This window comes from Streptopelia decaocto (assembly GCF_964273445.1).
Source record: "Streptopelia decaocto genome assembly, chromosome: 4".
Taxonomy (NCBI): Eukaryota; Metazoa; Chordata; class Aves; order Columbiformes; family Columbidae; genus Streptopelia; species Streptopelia decaocto.
In genome coordinates, this window is record NC_138658.1 from 68116711 (window position 1) to 68139256 (window position 22546).

Consider the following 22546-nt stretch of genomic DNA (forward strand, 5'->3'; position numbering starts at 1 on the left):
AGGTATTTAAATATTTTTCTTTGCCTAATCACCATATTAATCAAAGCTAATCAAAAACTCGAAATAATGCCAATTTTTCTTATAAGAAATATTTATTAACTTTTTAAGAGATATGGAAAAGCATAACCAAGCCAACTGTTAGCTTCATTAAAGAATACCTGTCACCACAGTGAAACTATTGTGAAAGAAGCTAATGTGAATCTGAAGAGAATTCTATCTAAATTTATTATCTGAAGTATTTTGCTTTAACTCTGCAGGAGGATATGTTTTATTTTACAGTCCAAGCTATAAATAGACACCCACTTCTTGATATATCTGGAACAGTTTCAGATCTCACTCCTAGAGGGTTCAATCCCCAGTGTTCCTCCACTGACAAATGATGAAAATCTCCTAGTTTCTTGCAGGCAAAAATGAGAAAGGCAAACTCATCCCACATACCAAACCATTTAAACCCACTCGGCTGACAGAGGGAAACTGAGAATAGCCACACAAAGTGCTCAGCTCAAAATCCACAAGTCACAGCGTGACAGGACCCAGAGGGGTGGCAATGTGGTGGCCACAGTGGTCATCAGCAGGTCACCTTCACCTTCCTCCCTCCCCACGGTGGCTGGAAAGGCCAAACTGCAATTTGAGGTGTTTCCAGCAGCGGGTAACCGGTAACTACCCACCTTTAATTGTCAGCAGCCGCTCACCCTCGCCAGAGTTACATTTGCTCTGAACGAGGCTGGGTTCTCATTCCTCTGATGCGCTGCCGACTCTGGAGGTCCCATGAAAACGAACCAAAAGGCGGCTGCATTTTCAACAAGTTTGAGAGCTACTGGCACAGGTCCTCCAAAGGGCTAAAGCAGCATTAAGAGATTACTCATTCACAGAAAACTGTCTCTGTCTGGGGGATTTTGTTTAGCCAATTCAGATTTTTTTCAGAAAGAACTATGTGAACTCATACTTAACCCTGACACTGCTTTGTTTTCCCTTAAAACAAAAATGCAGTCAGTTTGCTTTTTAAATCTGTACAAATTTCTGCTGGGGTACTTGTCAGCCTGAAAACAATACAGAACAAGGTTGTTTTCCAGAAGAGGCTTGGTTATTCTACTTTCTTTTACCACATATACCAGCAGTTGCAATTAAAACAGTTACAGCCTAGTGCAGGTACACCATTTAGAATCAGAGAAAAAATAAAGGCAAGATGGGATGGGAAGAAAAAACCCTACCAACTCTAAGACTAGTACACAATTTATCCAAATCACACCTAGATGAGGACTGTATGTAATAACTCCTGCTGCGCTCCCCTTGCAGGGGAATGTTTCCGATGTCAGAGCTCAGTGTCAGGTTTCCTGACTGTCCCAGCTCCTGCATCCCTGGGCGCGCACAGCCCACCCTGGAAAGCAGCAGCGGAGAAACTTTCTGATGAATCATATATTTCACCTACTGAACCCTCTGTGATGATCGTTAGAGGAAACAGAGCCCCAGTTCCCACCCTCAAACATTCTAACCCCAAGGCTGTTGTCCAAAGTGGCCTCCTCTTTCTTGTTAAGCGTTTAAACAAAGAAGATCAGCTGCCGGGAATCTCAGGATGCCAAAGGAGTTTACTGTGAAAACCCCAGCTCAGGTTTTGGAGTTTCCTAATGCCTGCCTTCCTTTTTCCTTACCATGTGGAAGCACTGACTCATCTCATATTACCTGCAAAATGAGACTCCTTACTCAAACATCCCGAATCCCTGGGACCTAAATTTATTCCTGTTCTGGTCAATAACTGCCGTACCTAGCGAGGAAGCACCACTTTCTGTGCACACTCATTCCGTTTCAATTATTACTTTATTCCAATAGACACAGAATGTTTTCTAAAAATCTGCAGAAAAACTAACACCTTTTGTGTTTATACATTCCGAGGAGGGTCTTGGTTTTATTTTACAAAAAAAAATAAAAGCTTTAAGTAAGAAAATGCATGCATTTAATCAGCTAAAATCTTGAAAGTATTCAAGATAAGATGGCTTCAAAAGTTCTCATTTATATAATACAAAGTAATAAGTCTAACTACAATTAATTAAGGATATTTTTCAATGCAATTGTTCATAAAATCCGTATTTATTTTTCAATGCACCAGCACTTTTTATTATTGTGAGAAGCTTCACATATTCCCTGTAATCATCAGAAATCATACATTCATATAATTAACATACTCCAGTTAATCACTAAATACATTACCTGGATAAAGCTGATAAGAACCACTGTGGTGCCACTTAATGAAGCATTTCAAGCCATGCACTGAAAGCCATCCTTCTGAATCCATACCAAGTTCAGCTGTAACGTCCCGGAATCCATTGGGTGCAGATGAGTCTCACTGTATGGCACATTGTTCCCCTGCAACTTTGGGATAAGGGAAGCTAACGCCTTTCCCCCCCGCAACTCCTGGTCGCCTCCAACACCACTCTAAACAAATCGATTATTTGCCCACATGGCTTCAAGCAGAGGAAAGCAATAGTATACTTAACACAACGCATTATAAAATGCTACATAAATAATTTAAAGAAAAGACCTTTTGCCGCTGCTGCTAAAGGAACTTGAATTATTTATGGTACGGTGGAACACAGCCACAGCAAGCCATGCGCTGCCAATGCAACGGAAAAATAAGTCATATACCTGTTGGAGGAAATAATTCACCTGTATTTATAGCGTAAACAGTTGTGTTTTGTTCTATTTTGGGTTTCATTGCGGAGTTTTTGCTCTGCCTTCTTTAGTTACTTTTTAAAATACAGGTTTACATTATTTATTATTGTAAACATGCAATTCCTTTCAAAAAGTCTTTAAGAATACTTTTCCTTATGAGAATTCTTTCCAGGTGATGAACGGTAAAACCAAAAACCAGCAGAAACTACAGCAAAGTAGTATCTTAGGAAAAAGACATGCATGTAGTATCTGTTATGCTTAAGTATTTGGCAATAATAGACTTCAGCTTTGTGGAACTGATCTCTGCAGGGAATAGCAGGTAAGAACCGACGTAGCGATTCTTAATAGCTCAGATACCTCAGCACCTGTCTGGGAGATGAATGATCACGTACTTCTATTCTATTCTATGTCTTAGAATCATTTTGGTTGGAAGAGACCCTCAGGATCATCGAGTCCAACCATAACCTAACTCTGGCACTAAACCATGTCCCTAAGAACCTTGTCTAAATGCCTTTCAAACGCCTCCAGGGATGGTGACTTCACCACTTCTATGGGCAGCCTGTTCCAGTGCTTTACAACCCTTTCCATGAAGATTTTTTTTCCTAATATCCTTAGACCTTAAGGTTTTCCCTTTGTCAAGTGCCATCTAGGTATCAATAGCCCGAGTCAGACACTAGCTGAGGACTGATCACCCCTGTGATGATTTAGATGTCCCAGCCCTCAAAACATCAGCCCCAGCCCGCATGGCGTCCGTGCTCTCACCGTTTCCACGCTCGGCAGGAATGGACAGTTTCCCAGACGGTAAGGAGGAGAAATCTGTTAATTACTGGTCATTGTAGTACCACAAAATGGTTTCTGGTATTCCTAAAGCATAGGCGCTGCAAATTAATTGATCTATAGCAATGATCTTGCATCTAAGCTTTATTACAGTTTGCACTCTTATTGTCTGCAATTCATTAAGCAAATCAATTACAGTTAAGAGTTGCTACTGGTCAGCATCTCCAGAAAGAACACTAATTCAAGAACCTATATCTTTTACATGTTACCTATCCTGCAAAGCCCAAGTGCACAATTTTGGCTAATGAGAACATCCCAGCCTCGCACCAGCTGAGTTACTGTGTAAAATAAATGCAGCGAAGGGTATAGCTGGTTTCCAGTGCCTGGCTCTAATGCAATAAAAGCCATGAGGCTTCATTGACCTTGGGAAGAAAATGTGCAGAGAGCTGTCATGCCTCCCATTATACTGAAGGGATGTATATAAACACATAACAATTACTTTTTACACATATATTTCCTTTTCCAGACTAAAGCTTCCCAACAGTACTTATAGTATCTATATGTACAAATACTATTATTACAATTTAGTCTAGGAAGGGAAGAATGTGTTGCTCTACTAAGGGTTACACTGGTGCAAATTTCCCTAATATAGACATGCCCTGAAATGTGTAAATCTGTGGATCTACTAATGAATTAGTGAGATTAGAGAAGATTGCAAAAATTTCAGTGCTGACATATTCAATAAAAGCAAAAGCCTGAAAATGTAATTCAGACGTATATCAGAGCTTTTTACTCAATGCAGCTCCAAATGAAATGGATTAGGATTTTATTTGACTTTTCTGGCTACAGTCTCTCTGGTTCCTGTTTTTCCAGTCCACTTTCTAGGTATTTCAGCACTGATTGATTATTACTCAGTATAGTTTTTCTACCACTTTTTACATAAACTATACCCCCCTCTTAAGTATGAAGGAGTTCATGTTAAATCTTCAGCACTAACTGAAAAAACAGTCATACAACTCACCAGAAAAACACATATAGCATCATCTGTTCTTTCACCTCTGTAACCTACGTGGCCCTTAGATTCCATGACTGCACAAAACTGTATAGAATTAGTTGTGAAAACACAATTACCTATGGAATTAGAATGAAATGCAGAAGTCATATTGGAAAAACTGAAAATAAGTTAGATCTTTAAAATAAATTTAAACATTTCAGCAGTTTGGATAGGCAACAGGAGTAAAATAATTTTCATTAACATGGAACAAGAACCCTTGAGGAAATAAGATGGAAATACATTCCATTTTAGCTAAAAAAGATCAAATATTCTACCCCTCAGCAACTGGAACTTAATTCAGCTACATAAACAAACAGAAAAAAGGCTGTGATTTGTTCTGGGTTTTGTATCAAACAGCTAAAATCTAGGGAAAAAATATATATTTTTCCCACAAAAAAACATAAGCTGCATTTTAGAAACAGAAGCAGAATAGACACAGTTATTTTCTGTTTCCTTCTTTTGTCACTTTGCAGACAAGACAGATACAATATAGAGTCTATCTTCTCATCCAGACAGAAATACTGTGTCAGCAGTAGAGAAAGAAAATACCTGCTAAAGTCAGCCAGCCATTAGCAAATGGCTCTGTCAAAGGGACCCAAACAGTAACATTTCTCTTAACTGCAGTTTCAGTTTTGCAAGGAATCAGAAATTAGGACACGATGGAGTTCTGTGAATAGTATTGCTAATTTTGCATTTACATTTGCAAGTAATATAAAAACTTACCCTTACCATTCAAAATATTTCTTCCATTTCAGTGCACTAATTAGAGCCACACAGTTTGTTCCCTTTTTATTTAATAAAATTGTCTTGCACTGTTGTCAAAGAACAGCAAAAGTAATAATACATACGTGAGTTTCTCTGCAGGATCAAGTGAATCAACTCCTGCCAAGCAAGACAAGTGAGAAAAGCTACCGCCTGTATACCCTAAACTATACAAATTCCTTTATTCCATTAAGGAAGCATACTTAAACTGTTCCCATTAACTTCAAAGGTTCAGCAAAATCATCTTCCAATGTTTAACGAAGAAAGTGGACGTCCTTTAAACATTAGAGCCACGTTAAAATCAAAACAAACAAGCTTAGGTGACATGAAGAGGAGTTCACTTAGAAGCACTCGAGAACTGCAAAAGCTCCATGCTGGGATTTTACAAACACCAAAGGACTTACCCCCTTCTTCAAAATGCATCACACTGTAAAGAAATGTCAACCTCACAAAAGCACCAACACAGCTTACAACTCAGGAGCTAGAGCATCTCTCTTCAAAAGCAAACAGGATATGTAAAGGACAATAAAACAGAGAACAAGATTTTATCTACCATCCAATTATCCAAAGTCTACCAGCTCTGCCTCTTTATTATTATGAATGAAGAAGCACGGTAATAATAAAAATGTGCATATAGAGAGATGTGCCACCAAAAAAATTATGCAAATAAATCATGAAAGTATGTGAATATAATCCTGCAATATTTTCATTGGCATAGTTCCCAAAGAAGTCAGAGAGTTCTGCATCACTTTGGACTCACATCTTGTAATGTATCAGCCTATTTAGCACATATTATGTTGCATAATGTGGAAAATTGATTCTTTTTCATTATAAAAGTAAAAACAAGCTTCAGCTTACCTCCATCAGAAACAGTTGCTGACTGCAATAAGAAAAAGAAAAATAAGTGTTACTTAAGTTTCATGGTATTAGAAATCTCTGAGCTTCACAGAAAATTTGAAGTGTTGGCTACTTTTATCATCTTATTAGCAACAGATAACATGAGAAAGGAAAATCTAAAGAAACCAGCTGTTACTTCCTCCCCACCATGAAATTCACCACAGGCCTTTTAACCACTGTCCTGGAACTTAATCCCACAATATTTACTGGACTAAGTACTTTCTGCTGTGAGTAGCTACGTTGCTTCCACCAGCCCTTACATGAATAGAGTCAATTGGTTGATGTACGTGAGAAAGCAGGTACCTTAAAACTGACCTGAAAACACTTAAAATGAAAACAACACTTCATATACTTTATTTTGCTTCATTATCTGGAGATATCATAGAATAAAAACTAAAATTTGGTATTTTGTCAGTGAGATGACTCTGAAAACTCCCCGTTGATCACGTTTGACTTCCAAAGAGCCAGAAGGATGTTAAGTGTTTCCAGCAAGCCAGGCAAGAACTCCTCACCATCTCTACTGCTATTTTATATCAAATTTTCAAGGACAATTAGTCTTCTAGTGAAATGTTGAAGTTTATGTGCTCATCTACTCTAAACTTCTCACCTTTGACCACAAATCAGCTCAAGGCATCTAACACTTCCGTAAACACAAGTAGGTGACCATTTCCAAAACGTGCTCCAGCGCTTGGACCTCGACACTCAGCTGAGTGAAAAACTAGAAAGGCAGCTGAATTTTAGACTGAAGTTATTGTTGATTTTTAATGGCTATTTAAAAAAATATTATTATCTTAATTCAAGTAATCTTTTCTCATAATTTTAAGCGTCCTTGCACCTTTAAATAACTTTCTAAATAGTTAAACTCTCATATTTTGTACCACTCTTAGAATGCCCTATGTACCCAAAATATGTCCAAGATGGAATACACACAGCAGAAAACAACATACATATATACACAACTCAATAGAAAAGCTATTTCTCCATAGTCGGTCTGTGTTTTCCAGCCTTGGCAACAAACATTCCCTCTCTCCCTCAAAATCCACACAAACCTTTAGCAATCCTTAACAGAATAATACCTTCTCCTTTCTTTCTCTTTTCTATTTCTCTGCTGGATTCCATACTGCTGGTAACACTATCTGAAGAACATCAGTTGTTACTATAAACTGTTGTGGCCTCACCATTCATATCATCAGCAGAGGATCTGATCTAGTTTTCAATACAAGTATTCTGGAACTTTGAAAGCCTATGCTAGTCTCCATTGGCATCATTCCTCTGGTGCTAGTTCAGATAAACACAAATACATCTTTCACAGAAAAGGTCAAAAAATTATGGCACTTCTTGCTTAAATACAAAAAAATAAATGATTCTGAATCTGTGAAGCACAATAATATAATCAAAAGTGTATCCAGGCTTCTCACATTTTTAGTAGCCACGTTTTGGGCAGCAACAAAGTACTACTGGTTTGGGTGCAGTTCTCCACTGAGGCTTAGGACATCTTTTCTACTTTGCACATTAGTCTCATGAGCATATTATGCATTCAGAAGTTGTACATTAATTCATGCTTGTAATTTAGAAAATTAAATTTACATTACTGAACTCTGTTTTATAAATACGATTGCTTCAGATTTCTTATTCACATACTGTACAGAAGAGCTGATGTATAAACAATTTCAAAGTCATTTCTCAAAGAACGAAGAAAAGGACAAGTCAAAGTAGAGTAATAGTATCAGTTTACACAGTAGACAGAAAAAAAATACTGTCAAAATATAGACATTTTAGGAGTGGTCATTCACTTTGGCAGCTTCCATAAATCTAGATTCAACCACTAAGTACAATTCTCCTTCATGTTTTTGAAAGGTATCAAGTAAAATGAATCAGATTCTCAGGAAAGTAAAAAGAATATTTACACTACTTTTTAAAAAAACAGAGACGTTAATTGTAAAATATCATTTTAAAGGAAAAATTGTGTGATTTCAGTGCCACTTAATTAAGTTCTGTGAACAATGAGATACCATTTTACCTCAACCCATTTAGCAGAAGTTAATGCAGTGAGCTTTTTACTCACTATGGGATAGGTTTGTGTGTTTAATTTAAATGCTTTGGCTAATGCACTTCACATTACATGTACCAACATCTTAAAACCTCTCCAAGCAAGGCCTTAGTAATTATTATCTTAAACACTACAAAAAAAAAAAAAAAAAAAAAAAAAGAAGGTACCCAAAGGAAGATCAGAATTTCTTATCTCAATATCAACCATGTATTTTTGTGCTATTAACATATTTCAAATTTCCCTTTGGTTTTGATATATTCCAACCATCCAACCATATAGCATTTTTTTACATTACAGTGTGACTAAAACTACCTACTATGTTCCAAGCATAATCAGTTTACTTCTGTAGATCACAGGATAAAATTTATTTTAAGAACATTTCTTTAAATTCACTTATGTAACTGAACTAAATCCACTTAATTCAACAAAACCATCTAGAAACTGAAGTTTGTAATCATTGTGTAAGAATTTACAGCAATATGTTGAAAACGTGTTTGTGAGTACTTAGAGATCTTAATATACAACTGTCAGAAACTGCATGCAGTCCACATTTCGACAAAGAAGCTTCTCTTCTAAACTGTTCAACTAAAACTTGTCTAGATTTGTCCAAAGGTATAAGTTGCAAGACCAGATTTTTTAAATGTTATGATGATGTCATTTAAAAACTTCACTGTATGTTAGAGGCTGGTTTTCATTCCTCAGCACTCAGGCTTTACCACCACTGGAGGCTCTTCAGGACAATCTGATCTACTAGACATATAAAATTTGATTATTTGATTAAATTTAACACCATATGTGTATTAAGAACTACCTATTATAAAACAGGAGTATTAAAAAGTTATAAAATCAGATAGAGTCTGTATGTAGCCACTTCTGAAAGATGAAGGAGGATAGGGTATGACCCTGTGCGAGTTAGGGTTAACGTAAGGATTAAAAATAAAAGTATGTAAGTATTTAGTTCCAAATGACAGGACATACATGTATTCATTTTGTGAATGTATGTTTGAACTATCACCCAGAGATAAAATCTAATTGCATTCAACCTTCAAATCTTTCACGACCAGATAAGAACTGAAATTAGTCCTTCAAATTACCCTGACTTCCTAATTGATTTAGGAAAAAAGCCCAGGGTATATGCCAGGAGTCTCATGGTAACAAATTACCAAAATTTTAAAAATAATTCTAGTTTAGGAAAACTAAAATGCCTTCCAGTCTGTCTCTTCATAGGAAGTGCTGGCTCCTCTAGCTGGGACACAGACACAACCACACACCCCATGGAGCCGGAGGATCCAACTCTCCTCCCTTGGCCCTGTGACCCGGGTGAGGAGCTCGGTGCCAGGACCCACAAGCTGAACTGTGACGTCCCAGTTGTCACGCACCATGAGGGATGTTCTAACTCGCTGTAAACTGGCAAATGCTTCAGCATATATTAAAGCGCATAAAGTTCTAATGAAGAGAAAATATGTAAAATTTCTCATTGTATCATCTCTCTTTGCCAGGTGGAAAAACCAGAAGGGCCTATGAGTTTTTTTTGATCTGCTTGCAGCAAATCTTAAAGAGGATTAGTTTACAGTAATTAACACAGAGAAAACTACTTTGTGAGCACATCAACATTTTGTTCCAGAATAGAAATAAACAACAGAGTATCTTGCACCAACACAGGGTAAACAAGGAGAGAGGGCATAAAAGAGAATAATTCATAAGGTTGAAACAGCCTGGATCTTTTAGCTTTTATGGTCTACAGCTTGCTAGATGTGTGCAACACTGCAGGAAACTCGACTGAGGAACTCTCACCCAGAAAATCCACTTAGTTCCATTTTACATGGGTCGGGTCCCAGGAAACTAAGTAAGTAATGTCAAAGTCTGCCATAAAACCATGATGCTGAAAACACAAACATACCCATATCCTAGACATATCATTGAGCAAATAAATCTGTGTGTACAGACTAGCCAGGTAACAATACAAAAATGTCCTTTTTCTCCACCTTGAAATTTGTCATTCGAGTCGACGTCATGCTCAAGTACTTGAGAAGAACAAAGGGAAAGATGGGGACACTGGAGGGGTGACACATTCTGGGAAATGCCAGGCCTGAGCAATAAAATGGAACAACATGAAAACATCTGTGCTAACAGAATGTGGGTGAGTGCCTTCCTGAGTAAAAAAAGACATATATGTATCTCCAACTCCTTCTGAGATGCCGAGGGATAAAATCTAAAAGGAGAGTGAAGAAGTATTCCTCTCTCCTACCCTAACAATGACAAAATTACATCTATTTCTTTCCTGGGCATCCAGAAAAATTCAGAGAAAAAGGGATTTAAAATGACCTCTTCATGTGCTCTTTCTAAAGCATACTTTGCTTCCAATACAGGCATTGACTTTTTGCTGCCTCCAAAGAACTCTCTGACTGCTGCTTCAGAACCTGTTAGACTTACAATAGACTTACAATATTGTACCACACACTGTTTTACAAAAGCCCTTCTAACTAAGCCTTTCAGCGCCACCAACCTCAAAAAACTGATTTTCTCATACTATTTCAAAATTCAAAATAAGTTTGGGAAACTTGTTGTGTTCTTTAAGAGATGAAACACTGCAGATTTACAGACTGAATACAAAAAGGCAACTTTCAAACACTCTGTCCCTCAGCTCCGGGAAAGCCTGTCACTCAGTCGACTGTCTGCTTGCCTCCAGCTTTCTTCAAATTCCTTATTAAATCACCTGAAGCAACTTCTCCTTTTGCCAAGGTATGAATTACAAGCAGGTCCCCAGACCACATTACTCTGGAAATTACATTACATACAGGTATTTTTATCATTTTAAATGCATTACAGCATTAACGTTGTAGAAATGCCATGAACTCAAGTGATCTCTGGGAGGGAAGATCATGTCTCGAAATATGGTAAACTTTGTTCTAATATTTTAAAAAAAAAATAAAGCCATATTACTTACAAATTATTGCTAGATTTCCCTTCCAATAAATAATGTCAAATGTATTTCTCACCTAAACCCTTGAGTAATATTATTTTTATCCTCAGTTCAAAATATTATTGCAATTAATCTAAAGATTTAGAGTTCTATGAGAAGGATGCCCATTCAGAATGCCAGTTAAAGAAGGACTATAACATTCATCTTTTCAATTCCCTGCCACCAAAGAAGTGCATTTATAATTGTTAATACAAAAGTATTATAGATGTAAGGATTCTCAAGGGAAAAAATACAGTACAACTACTGTACAATAATTTTACTGAATATATTCTACTCTGAAGGATAAATATTTTGTCAAATATTTGAATCTATAAAACCAACATATGAACAGTAAATGATGTGATACTTGGAATTCCTTTAACAAATAAACGTTTAACTTTTTATCACAAACAAAATCAATCTTATCACAGATAAACACAGTGCCCTAAATGCTAAATCCATCCCTAAAATTATTTTGATAGAGATCTATACAAAATATATACCATTTTACCTAAAAATACAATATTGATATAATGGTACAGAAAGCATATACAAAATACATTGCACAGTATTAAAAAATAGGCACAGATTATAATCATAATGATTTTTTAGCTTTATACATATTGGGCACAGCTCATAAATACATCTCAAAATCTGAATCTTAGTACAGTAAGATTGGCTTTACTCTCCTCTGATAATATAACCCAATGTTTGCATTTACAAAAGAATTTAAACTCAAATACTTTAAAGTGAAAAAGCTTAAAGGCTAAGCAAAAACATTCTGAAGTTGATAACATTCTTCTCTAATTTCTTGCCAATAACAATAGTCTCTTCTAATTTCTCACTGCAACAATGCCTTGCTTTAGCTAAATATAATTCGTATCACTTACCCGCTCTTCGTAAGAAACAGCAGTTATTTTTCCTAACAGCACTCGTCCTAAATTCATCTTCACTTAATACAGAAAAAGCATTTCCTTAACACATCAGCTTCTCAAAGATTAAACTAAAAAATTCAACCCTGTTCCATGTCTGTACATGCCAGTAAAGTTTAAAGGCATTTCGTATGAAGTTCTATTTTACTCCCTTTATGTTACCCATAGCAACAGGCCAATGCAGGAAGCTGTGGTTCGTCAGGGATTCAGATTAGATCTCAATTATCTCGCACCAGAAAAGCTAGATCATTTTAAATAAATCATGCTGATTGCATTTTAAAACGTTTCCTATTACAAATCAGGAAAATAAAATGACGTCGAATTGTGTATTCAATAAAACAGATTTCCAAGACAGTTTTCAGAAAAACATTAGTTAATCACCCTAACATTAGTTATAGAAACATTTATATAGTAAACCACTATTTTCAGAGGTTTACATAATGCAAGCCAGAATAGAGTAGGATCTCAAATAGTCTATTCTCAGTGGTTAACACTGTAAATGGCATATAAAAATCCAGAGTACAAGGAAACTTGGCATATTTGGTTAAACCCAGGAGCAGCCCATCATCACTAAAGACAAAATTCTCCTTTCAGAAGCCAACTGCTATTCTGCCCTTCCTTCCTCATACCCCAGCCTGTGCTCAACCAACGGCAAAGACAGTTCTGTGCACAGCGCATGGGAACAGAGAGAAAAATAGGGGATGGTAATGTCAGAGGGAAGTGCTATTAACTTCCCTGTGACAGCAGAGGCTTCAAGAGACTGTACATGGGAAGCAGAGCATTTCATGAAGTTTGCTGCTATTCACAAGTAAATAGTGCTAGGACCTAAAACATTCATTGCTATTACTTTCTAAGCAAGCAGAATACGATTTTCTGCTAAGAATAAACACCAGAATTGCAAACTGGGAATGATCTGTGGGCATTTCAGTGGGATGTCCTTAAAGCCAAGGTGGACTTACTGGGAGTAGTTTAGGAAACAGTAATCTTCTGCCTTGTTCAATGCAGCATGTGGAATCCTCCACATCCACACAGTTCCTAGGTTGAGCCCTTAATATAAAAACAACCCTATGAAGAAGGCAAATATTACTCTGAACTTATAAAGAGAGAAAATGAGTCAAAAATAAGAGCCTTTAGTCAAGATCTCACAAGACTGGCTTGTAAAAGAGCATCCAAGGCTGCACATCTTCCCATTTTTGGATGCAGGATCAAGAGACTTGGTTAACAGAAAAACTCAGTCTTCTCAATTTAATTTAGAGTAATCAGAGAAGAAATTTTAAGCTTATTGCAGATGGAAATGGTGGAACCATGTTTTAACAAGCATTCCAGAGACATAGGCAAATTGCTGCAATGGACAAAGTTCATTTTATGATTGATTACTTGTTTGAATAGGCACACCACTGCGCTTCAGAGTGCTGTCTTCTATGAGTATTTAATGCCATGAAGAAATGCAATGGACACAAATGGGTGGGTAGATGGGAAGGAATATGTTTTACAAATTACACCCTCCTTAAGAAGCAAAACCCATATGGTACTCACACAGCAGAACAGTTTTACCGTATGTGGATAAGTATTAAAAGATTATCGTTTTATGAAGAAAAAAAAAATGTCAAAAAGAGCTGTTTAAAAGCTGCATATTGCTTGACATTAAACCCAATGGGACACAGAATATATTTTCACTGTCAATACCTTAAACAACCAAACAGCAACAAGATTAGAAATATGCAGGTGATCAGGTGCATAATAATCCTTACATTGGATAAGGAATAAGCACGGGTGGATCAGAAATGCCTAGAGAACTTTCCTGTGAACAGCCCTTCAGGGTACCACAAAAAGGGACTTCTATCAATGGTGTTTACTTAATGCTCAACCTAAGTCCTCCAGGAATCAGCTAGAAAGACCAAACGTACTAGTAGAGTTACACAGGTGTAACTTACCCACAAGAATGATTAGGAGAAAAATAACCCCTCATGCAATGGGATGTAGCTGCAAGACTAGCAGTTCACCGGAGAAAACTGAGCATTGTTAGGAACACTGTGTGTGGGCAATGTTTCATGTTTTATACATGCTAGGCACTCATACTTGGCGTTACAAACTTAATAATCCCTTACTTTAAACAGACCTTTAGAGTTGTTGATTTTAGTTCACTAAACTGAGCATTGCACATCTACATTTTTTCCATACAGTGACTCTACTAGCACTGCAAATAAGCTCTGCCAATTAGACGGTACTGGTTAATGATAATGGTTATGAAACGTCATGTGAGTCTGAAAGCCCTTTAAGAAATTCATATCCCTCAACATTTTCACAGGTTATTTCAGCAACTGCCAGATTCAAAATCTTGCCATTTTGTGTACCATATTTGTAAACCAGGCAGGCAACTCAGGGTGCAAAGGTCAAAAGCAGAAGGAATGTTAATTTGCAAAGCTATTAATGGGAAGTGTTAAAATATGACACAACAGCTTTAAAAACCTTATTTGGATATACCAAAGACGACATTTGTAAACCCACATCCATCTGCTTAGATGCTAAACTGTGGGAAGGGGTAGAGACCCCAGATATGGTTGATCTGTTTTTCTCTCCTATCCTCCTTCCACTTCCTGCTCTCATTTTCTTTTGTACATTTGTTTTCAGAGCAGAAAAAGCTGAAGAGAAAGACACAATGATGGGAAGCCTGGATAAGTTTTAACTTATCAAAAGGTTAATAGGATTTAATATATTCTTGACTCCTAAGATAAGGAAACACACACAAAAAATGCCGGCTCCAAGTCACACAAAATTCCTAACTTAAATTTGACACAGGCAGAATGCATCAACAAAGAATCTTAAATCTCATCAATATCAATTATTTATTTTTTATCTCATATTAAAGAAAGTAACAACTACTTGCATGAAAGCCAGAGGAAAAAAATACCTGATAGGACTATGATTTAGCTCACTGATCCTAGTTACTGAAATAAAAAGCAGGAGTACCAAAGACAACACACAAATTAAGAAAACTTTGCTATAAAATAAAATGGGTATTTTCCTAATTCTCCAAATTTTGTATAATCTGTCTAGATGTATTCCTGTGAATGACTTCTCAGCTACTCAACAATAAACAGACCCCACACGTGCTACTGATTAAAAGGAAGATTCTCGTATTTAAAACATTGTGGTTTCCCCTCTATCGATTTTAAAGATAAAAGTCCTTCCGATTCCAAGGGAATCTTAACAAAAAATATTTTTAAGGCAAGCTATCTGGAATTTGTTCGTGTATTAAAAAAAGCTAAATACCAAGGCTTGCCATCCACGATAAACGCAGGGACGGGATGCAAAGCGCTGTTCCCAGTGCCCCCTGCTGTCAGCCTGCGCTGCTCAGCTGCTCTGCACGCCGAGAGACGGGAAGCTCAGGAAGATTTGCCATCCAGAAATCTACTCAAAACCACAAATATTTGGCTTCGTAAGCTATATTGTAAACTCTGAAAAATACTTCTGTAGAGCCCAACTGTAAACTGATAATAAAAAGTACACTTTTTCCAAAATGTTTGGGAAATAATTAGGTTTTTTCCTTCTGTTGATCAACATTTTAAGACAATTGAATTCTCTCCACTAATAAAAACATGCAGTAACAGCATAACTTGCTCTTCCAGATGGAAGGTGACTTGCAGCCCAGTAGTAAATTAAAATTAAATTACACATTAAGGAGGATATGATTAAGTGACAGATCACTGAAACACATTAAATCACTTCTGAATTTTCTACTACTGCAAAAAGAATCTCTAAGAATCAGTAGATTTTGAGGAAATCCATGTAAAACTGAGCATGAAAACTACTAATTTTTAAGCCAACAATGCATATATATCTTCCTAAGCCTCGCAATCGTTTCTTTCACTTTTCATTTTAAAAACTGAGAGTTTTGCTGCTGTACTTTTAGCACTAAATACAATTCTAGTCTGAGATATACAGACATAAAGGACTATCATGTCACAATTTTATAATACACCTAGGACTTTTACTTATAAAACATGTGGGTTTTGAGCAAAAGAGGCTAAACCAGGTCTGAAGCCTCTACACCTCAACAAACTGTATTCTGTAAATACTTTTCCTTTATTTTCAGTTATTTTGATAACTCATACCATCTGGATTCTGTTTTATTGGACAAAAATCCAACTGGAAGAAAAAAGTAATCACTTTAGCTGCACACCTTCAAAATGCTGTAACAATTTGAAGGTAACTTATAACTTTAGCAGGACATTCTTGCTTTACGGAAACACATATGCTAGTGAAAATTAACACAAATATTTATAAAAACTTAATTAGAGAAGAATCTGTATATCTACTAAACTCACTTCACATTTTAAAAACAATACAATGCTAAGGAGAGATTTAAAACATCACTATAGAAATGGTGTATTCTTAATTTCATAATAGAACTTATACAGAAAGTCAACTTAAATACTTATACTTACGAACTTTGTCTCTTTAAAACCTCATTGAATCCTTAGAAGCACTATTTATCATATTTCACTGCAAGATTTCTTAGCTCGGAAGACTAGTCAATAAACCATATTCCTGTTTTCTGTTCGCTTTAGACAAACAAAACTTTATACTTACAGACACTTGACTATCAGTAAAAGTTTTCTCCATGTATAAATAGTTTAACAGCTCATTGTTAAGAAACAGTCCCTTCAACTTTATTATTACGCTGTTTCTGAACACATGTTTACTTCTTCCAGAGTCCAGTAAAAAAATGAGGCTTCTCTGCCTGTTGCCCTATCAACACCTCTCGCATTCTCCTCCCTCCCCAGCACATTCTCCGCCCTCAATACTGGTTCTGTATCTCCTCATCAAAAGGAACAGGCAGCTTTTAAAATGGTGTTTAGGCAAGTCCTGTGTAACAATAAAGCTTCTGTAAAGACAACAGCATGCTGCTGAGGAATCTGCTAATGTAAAATGCATTCAGTGAGGGCCTACAGGACGCTGTTTCAAACATTTGTCCAAACTTGTTTAAGCATTGAGTCAACACTGTTTTCTCCTCCAACGTATTCTCATCTTTAAGACATTCCCCTTTGATGAGTATATTATCTGAATTAACTAGGTCATCAATCCCTATTAAAAACACTTAAAACGTAATGTAAAATTACTTTTTTAAAAAAAGTTACAATTTGTAAGACTCACAGCAAATTTCTTTCAGTTTCTGGCATGTAAGTGCACGTCTCCGTAGGATTACAATCACATGTATGCATATTATGCAATCCAGCTCATCATACCAAAATGTTCCGTGTTCTTTTGAGTAAGCAGGGCATTGGCATTTACAAGGATCGCATTCCAGGTGAAACATGATTCACGTAATTTTCAATACCACACCTACTCTCCAGACAGACCAGCGATATCTGCGTATTTTCAGAAAGAAATGCACACACTTTCTGCCCAACAAATAATGCTTCAATACCACCCTTCTGCAGTTCCTCAGCCCAGGCAGAAGTAGAGGATAGGATTTCTACTGTATTTTTTTATCAGAAGAACAGATTAAATGTTTTGAGGATTTAATATTGAATAAAAAGCAGTAGCTCATCTAGTAGACACTCCACAGGTGACTCCTTTTTTTTAAACATCACTGGACTGATAAATCTGTGAGGACAATGAAAATTAAATAATACCAACTCTAGCCAAAATCCGAGCAGTTTAAGCATAGCGAGGGTCAAAAGCTATTCATGGATAGCTACAGTGCTAACATTTGTGTCATATCTGTTCTGTGATTATACTTTAGAAATACCAATTCAGTTCATTCAATAAAGCCTTAATTCATTCCCTACTATTAACCAGGTGTCACAGAGCAAAAACCCCTCCTCACCCCCGTGAGGACGTAGCATGACAAAAACGATGTGCGGAGTAAGAGGAACAGCAGCCGCGGGAGGGCGGGAACAGAGAGGCATGAAAGCAGGGACCCAGTTCCTCATTCCCACAGAACTGCAGGGGTTCTGCCCAGGAAATCTGAGGTGCCCCCTCCCTCAAACAGCACAACCAGGAAACCCTCCCCAAGCCCAGCACAGTTATGCTGCAGCAGGAGACGCTCCAGTCAGCAAATCCTGTATTTTGCAAAGAAATAAGTTTACACCAAGGGAAAAGTAACACAGTTTCTTGCGCTGACAGCAAAGTCCATAATCCTGCAGTTCAGGAGAAGCCATGTCCATCCTTGAGTCTAATAATCACAGAATCTTTTTGGTCGGAAGAGACCCTCAGGATCATCAAGTCCAACCATAACCTAGCACTAAACCATGTCCCTAAGAACCTAATCTAAACGCCTTTTAAACCCCTCCAGGGATGGTGACTCCACCACTGCCCTGGGCAGCCTGTTCCAATGCCTGACAACCCCTTCCGTGAAGAATTTTTTCCTAATATCCAATATGAACCTCCCCTGGTGCAACTTGAGGCCATTTCCTCTTGTCCTATTACTTGTTACTTGGGAGAAGAGACCAACCCCCTCCATGCTACAACCTCCTTTCAGGTAGTTGCAGACAGCAATAAGGTCTCCCCTCAGCCTCCTTCTCTCCAGGCTGAACAGCCCCAGCTCCCTCAGCCGCTCCTCATCACACTTGTGCTCCAGGCCCCTCACCAGCACATAATCAGTTCACAACATGGATTTATCAAACCCAGGATTATGTTCCCAGGAGTGGCCACACATGGATGTCTACAGATGAACAGCACAGGGCAACATACAGGACATTTCCCTGATTACATTCTCACAGACTCCAGGTATTTTTAGTTCAGGAGACTTTCTGAACCTGGTGTGACTTGTCTTCTTAATAATCCCCAGTGGCTCTATTTTACAAATACTTGTCCCCTTTCCCCCAGGACATGCAAATTTCTTGCAGCCACAGCACTCAGTGGTGAGGCATCCCACAGACCAACTCACCTCCTGCATGAACAATCGAGTTCTCCTGTTTGTTTTGCTCCTGGCTCCAGCTACCTTTAATTAATGGTGCCGACTTCTTGTCCCGAAGGAGACAGCAAGCAGCCAATCCCAACTACTTTTTCTATGCCAGCCACAACTTTGTACAGTTGTAACGCCTTTCTGAACCTCTTCCACTTGTAGTATATCATAACCTTTTTGAAATAAAGAGACTAGAACATGACATTCAAGGTGTGGCCAAATCACAGATATCTACAATGGAACCATTATGCATTTTTTTCCTGTATTCCTTCCCTAATAATTCATAACACAGGATTTTGTTTCATTGTACTGTATTGAGTGGAAGTTTTGATGCAACTGGCCATTGTAACTCGAAGACCTCACTTCTGAGAGGAAACAGTCAGCTCAGAGACATATATATCATTTGATATATGAAGCTAGGACTATTCTGCTTCATTTGCCTTGCTTTACATTTATCTGCATACATTTTGAGCTGCCATTTCATTTTCCAGTCATCCAGTCTTATAAAAGCAGCCTGCTCTCATCTTCAGAGACTGTTCTTGTCCTTATTACCTTGAGTAACTTTACCTCACTGCTCACCTTCTTGGGAGGAGCCTTAAAAGATGGCTGTGATTTAACAAGTGTAACGTAAGAAACTGAAGCAAGGGCCAGCCTTAAGCAGCAAATAATTCTACGTTTCAGTAACAGACCCCAGTGCTGTAAAAATGTTACTCTGCCTTCATGTCAGGGGGTTAACATGCCTCATGAATCAGACCCAGGAGAGCAGAGTTTTAGTTCAAAGAGAGCAAGCCCCGTTTAAAAAGAACCCCAGGTACCAAAGCTGATGGAAAAAGACATCACTGAGATGTTGCTCACCTACCAATAGTCCAAATCCAGCAAGCACTGACTGTTTCGTCACTACACAAAGAAACCAGAACCAAAGGAACAGAGCCAAAAGCAAGTTCCAGTCCCTCATATTGCTGAACTAAAGGATATGACCCCTCTGTAGCTTCAGGTCGCAACCTGAACTTGTTCACCCTGTCTGATCCTTCTAGATCCACAAACGTGACTGCATCAGAGATGCTGACAGCTTATGAAGCCACCTGTGCCCATTTAATCACACGTCTTAAGAACACTGGTAGTGACAACTGACAAGAAGTAAGGTCTGCTGCTGGAGGATTTAAGCAGAATACAAGTTTTTATCTAGTCTCTGGAAGCATATACTGTGCCTCTGGTTCTGTGACAGAAATTGGCTTGTGTTGCAGAGCCAGGCCCAGGCATGGCTGGGAGAGCACTTGAGTGGCAGGGTCAGACAAACGTTCTGATTGCTTCCTCTGGGAGAAATTTCTCCATCTGGGGCAACTGCCTTTGCACATATGAGGACTGAATTCCTGATGGAACACAACCTCAGTAACACTGTTGTTTGTTCTCAGGCACCAAAGTATGGGATGAGCACTTCTGTGATGAGTGCTGCCATATACAACCCACAAAGGGAGATGAGATCCAGCTCTCAGCACATTCTCTGACTACTCAGCTTCTTACATGAAAATTTACACGGCAAATTTCTCCAGAGTCTGAAATAAATAAAATAACCCAAAAGCAGTAGAAAAGAGTAAACAGTAAAATTACAGAAATACAGTCACTTTACAAACTTCAATAACAGAAAAAAAATCCCATTATTCTCACTGTCCGGAAAACAATGTCACAGTTTAACATTTAGTATTGTATCTAGAAATAAGTATCTCTGATTCATGAAAAACAAGAGGTTACACACAACTATACTCATCTGTTGACCAAGCCACTTCTGTCAGATAACACAAAACAGTATGAAGAGCATAAGAATTTTCCATGACAAAGTCTATAAATGTAAGGAAAACTTGAGGCATACATTGGTAATCTTTTTAAAAAATATTGTACAGTATAAAATACCAGCAAAGACTTGAGGTTAATGCCAGTGCACAATTTATGGAAAAAATAAATAAATGTATACTGCTAGCATGCTGTTGTCCTCCTTTATGTTGTAACAATGGATATAACTTAAGTACTCGGCAAGATCACATATGCCAAAGTAAAAGCCTGAAGAAGATGCTCTAGAGTATGCTGAAAAGTTTAAAATTCTTAATACAGCAGTCTAGAGAACAAAATGTGCAAAAATTATGTTCTTGGAAATCTTTAAGATTTCCAAGAAATGATATCAGGGGAAAAAAAAAAAAGACTAAGGGATACCACAGGCATCATTCAGAACAAGATGACAGTAATGTACAGACATACTGGCTTTAACTGTACTAGTCAAATAAATAATGCCATAAGCTACTGCATAGTTTTAAAGACAGTTAGAATCACAGAATAGAATCATAGAATTATTTCAGTTTGAAGAGACCCTAAAGATCATCAAGTCCAACCGTAACCTAACTCTAGCACTAAACCATGTCCTTAAGAATTTCATCTACACATCTTTTAAACACCTCCAGGGTTTTGTAACTCCACCACTTCCCTGGGCAGCCTGTTCCAATGCCTGACAACCCTTTCTGGAAAAAAAATTTTCTTAAAATTCTATCTAAACCTTCCCTGGTCCAACTTGAGGCCATTTCCTCTTGTCCTATCACTTGCTACTTGGGAGAAGCGACCAACATCCTCCATGCTACAACCTCCTTTCAGGTAGTTGTGGACAGTGATAAGGTCTCCCCTCAGCCTCCTTTTCTCCAGGCTAAACAGCCCCAGTTCCCTCAACCGCTTCTCATCACACATTTGCTCCAGACCCCTTACCTCCTCTGAACTCTCTCCAGTACCTCAAATATGAAATGAAATGTTAGAATATTTTTACTTCTTAAACCTGTTAAGAGTCATGGGCTTTAAGAGAACTCACTAAACTAGTAAAAGTTACTGCAAAATAAGAAATACTGGCCTGTCTCATCACAGAAGAATAGATCCCTGCACAGAAATACACAGCCAAACCCATGAGAAAGGGAGAGGCAAGGATGAGATACAGGGTGAGCTGGTGCTTTCTGGCCACACCACCAAGCTCTCCCAGCCTCCTATCAATCAAGCTGGTTGCATTCAAACTGCCTGCTGGGCACAGTGATTCTGGCCGTTAGGGCCAACATCTAGACCATATCCAAAATCACTTGAGTAAAATACACTGGTTGGCCCAGGACAAAGCCACATAAGTGACAACTCTAACAATGTGACAGAACAAACATTGCAATCCCCTGGCACTGCGTCCTTTCCCAGCAGAGATGAGAGGTCACCGTTCGGCACAGTGGGTGAGCAACTCCAGCCAGGGCTGTCACCGCCAGAGCTCTGAACTGAGCAGCAGAATGCCCAGCAGAAACCACGGATGCATTCAAAGCCTTGCTGATCAGCTCCACGACCACATACACCACAGTAATTCAAGGTACAGAAATCAGCGCTTAATGTCATAACTAACACTATTTAAAGCTTTATATTGCAGTTCAGCAAGAGGGTTTGGGCTATTACACCAAATGGCTGTAAAATCACTAAATGCACACAAGGCGCTTTGCAGTGTTTTAAAGGCTGAGCCCTGGTGGAATAG

The 22546-nt window shown here is 38.0% G+C and overlaps 1 protein-coding gene across 6 annotated transcripts in view; it reads right to left on the reverse strand.

The window, feature by feature from the left end:
- The window catches only part of RGS12 (regulator of G protein signaling 12), an 89816-nt gene that overhangs the window by 39661 nt on the left and 27609 nt on the right, over positions 1–22546 (reverse strand). For all 6 annotated transcript variants that reach the window (XM_082050709.1, XM_082050708.1, XM_082050706.1 and 3 more), the window contains exon 4: positions 6119–6140. In XM_082050709.1, coding sequence (XP_081906835.1) covers positions 6119–6140 — 22 coding nt within the window. The remainder of the gene's footprint in view (positions 1–6118; positions 6141–22546) is intronic.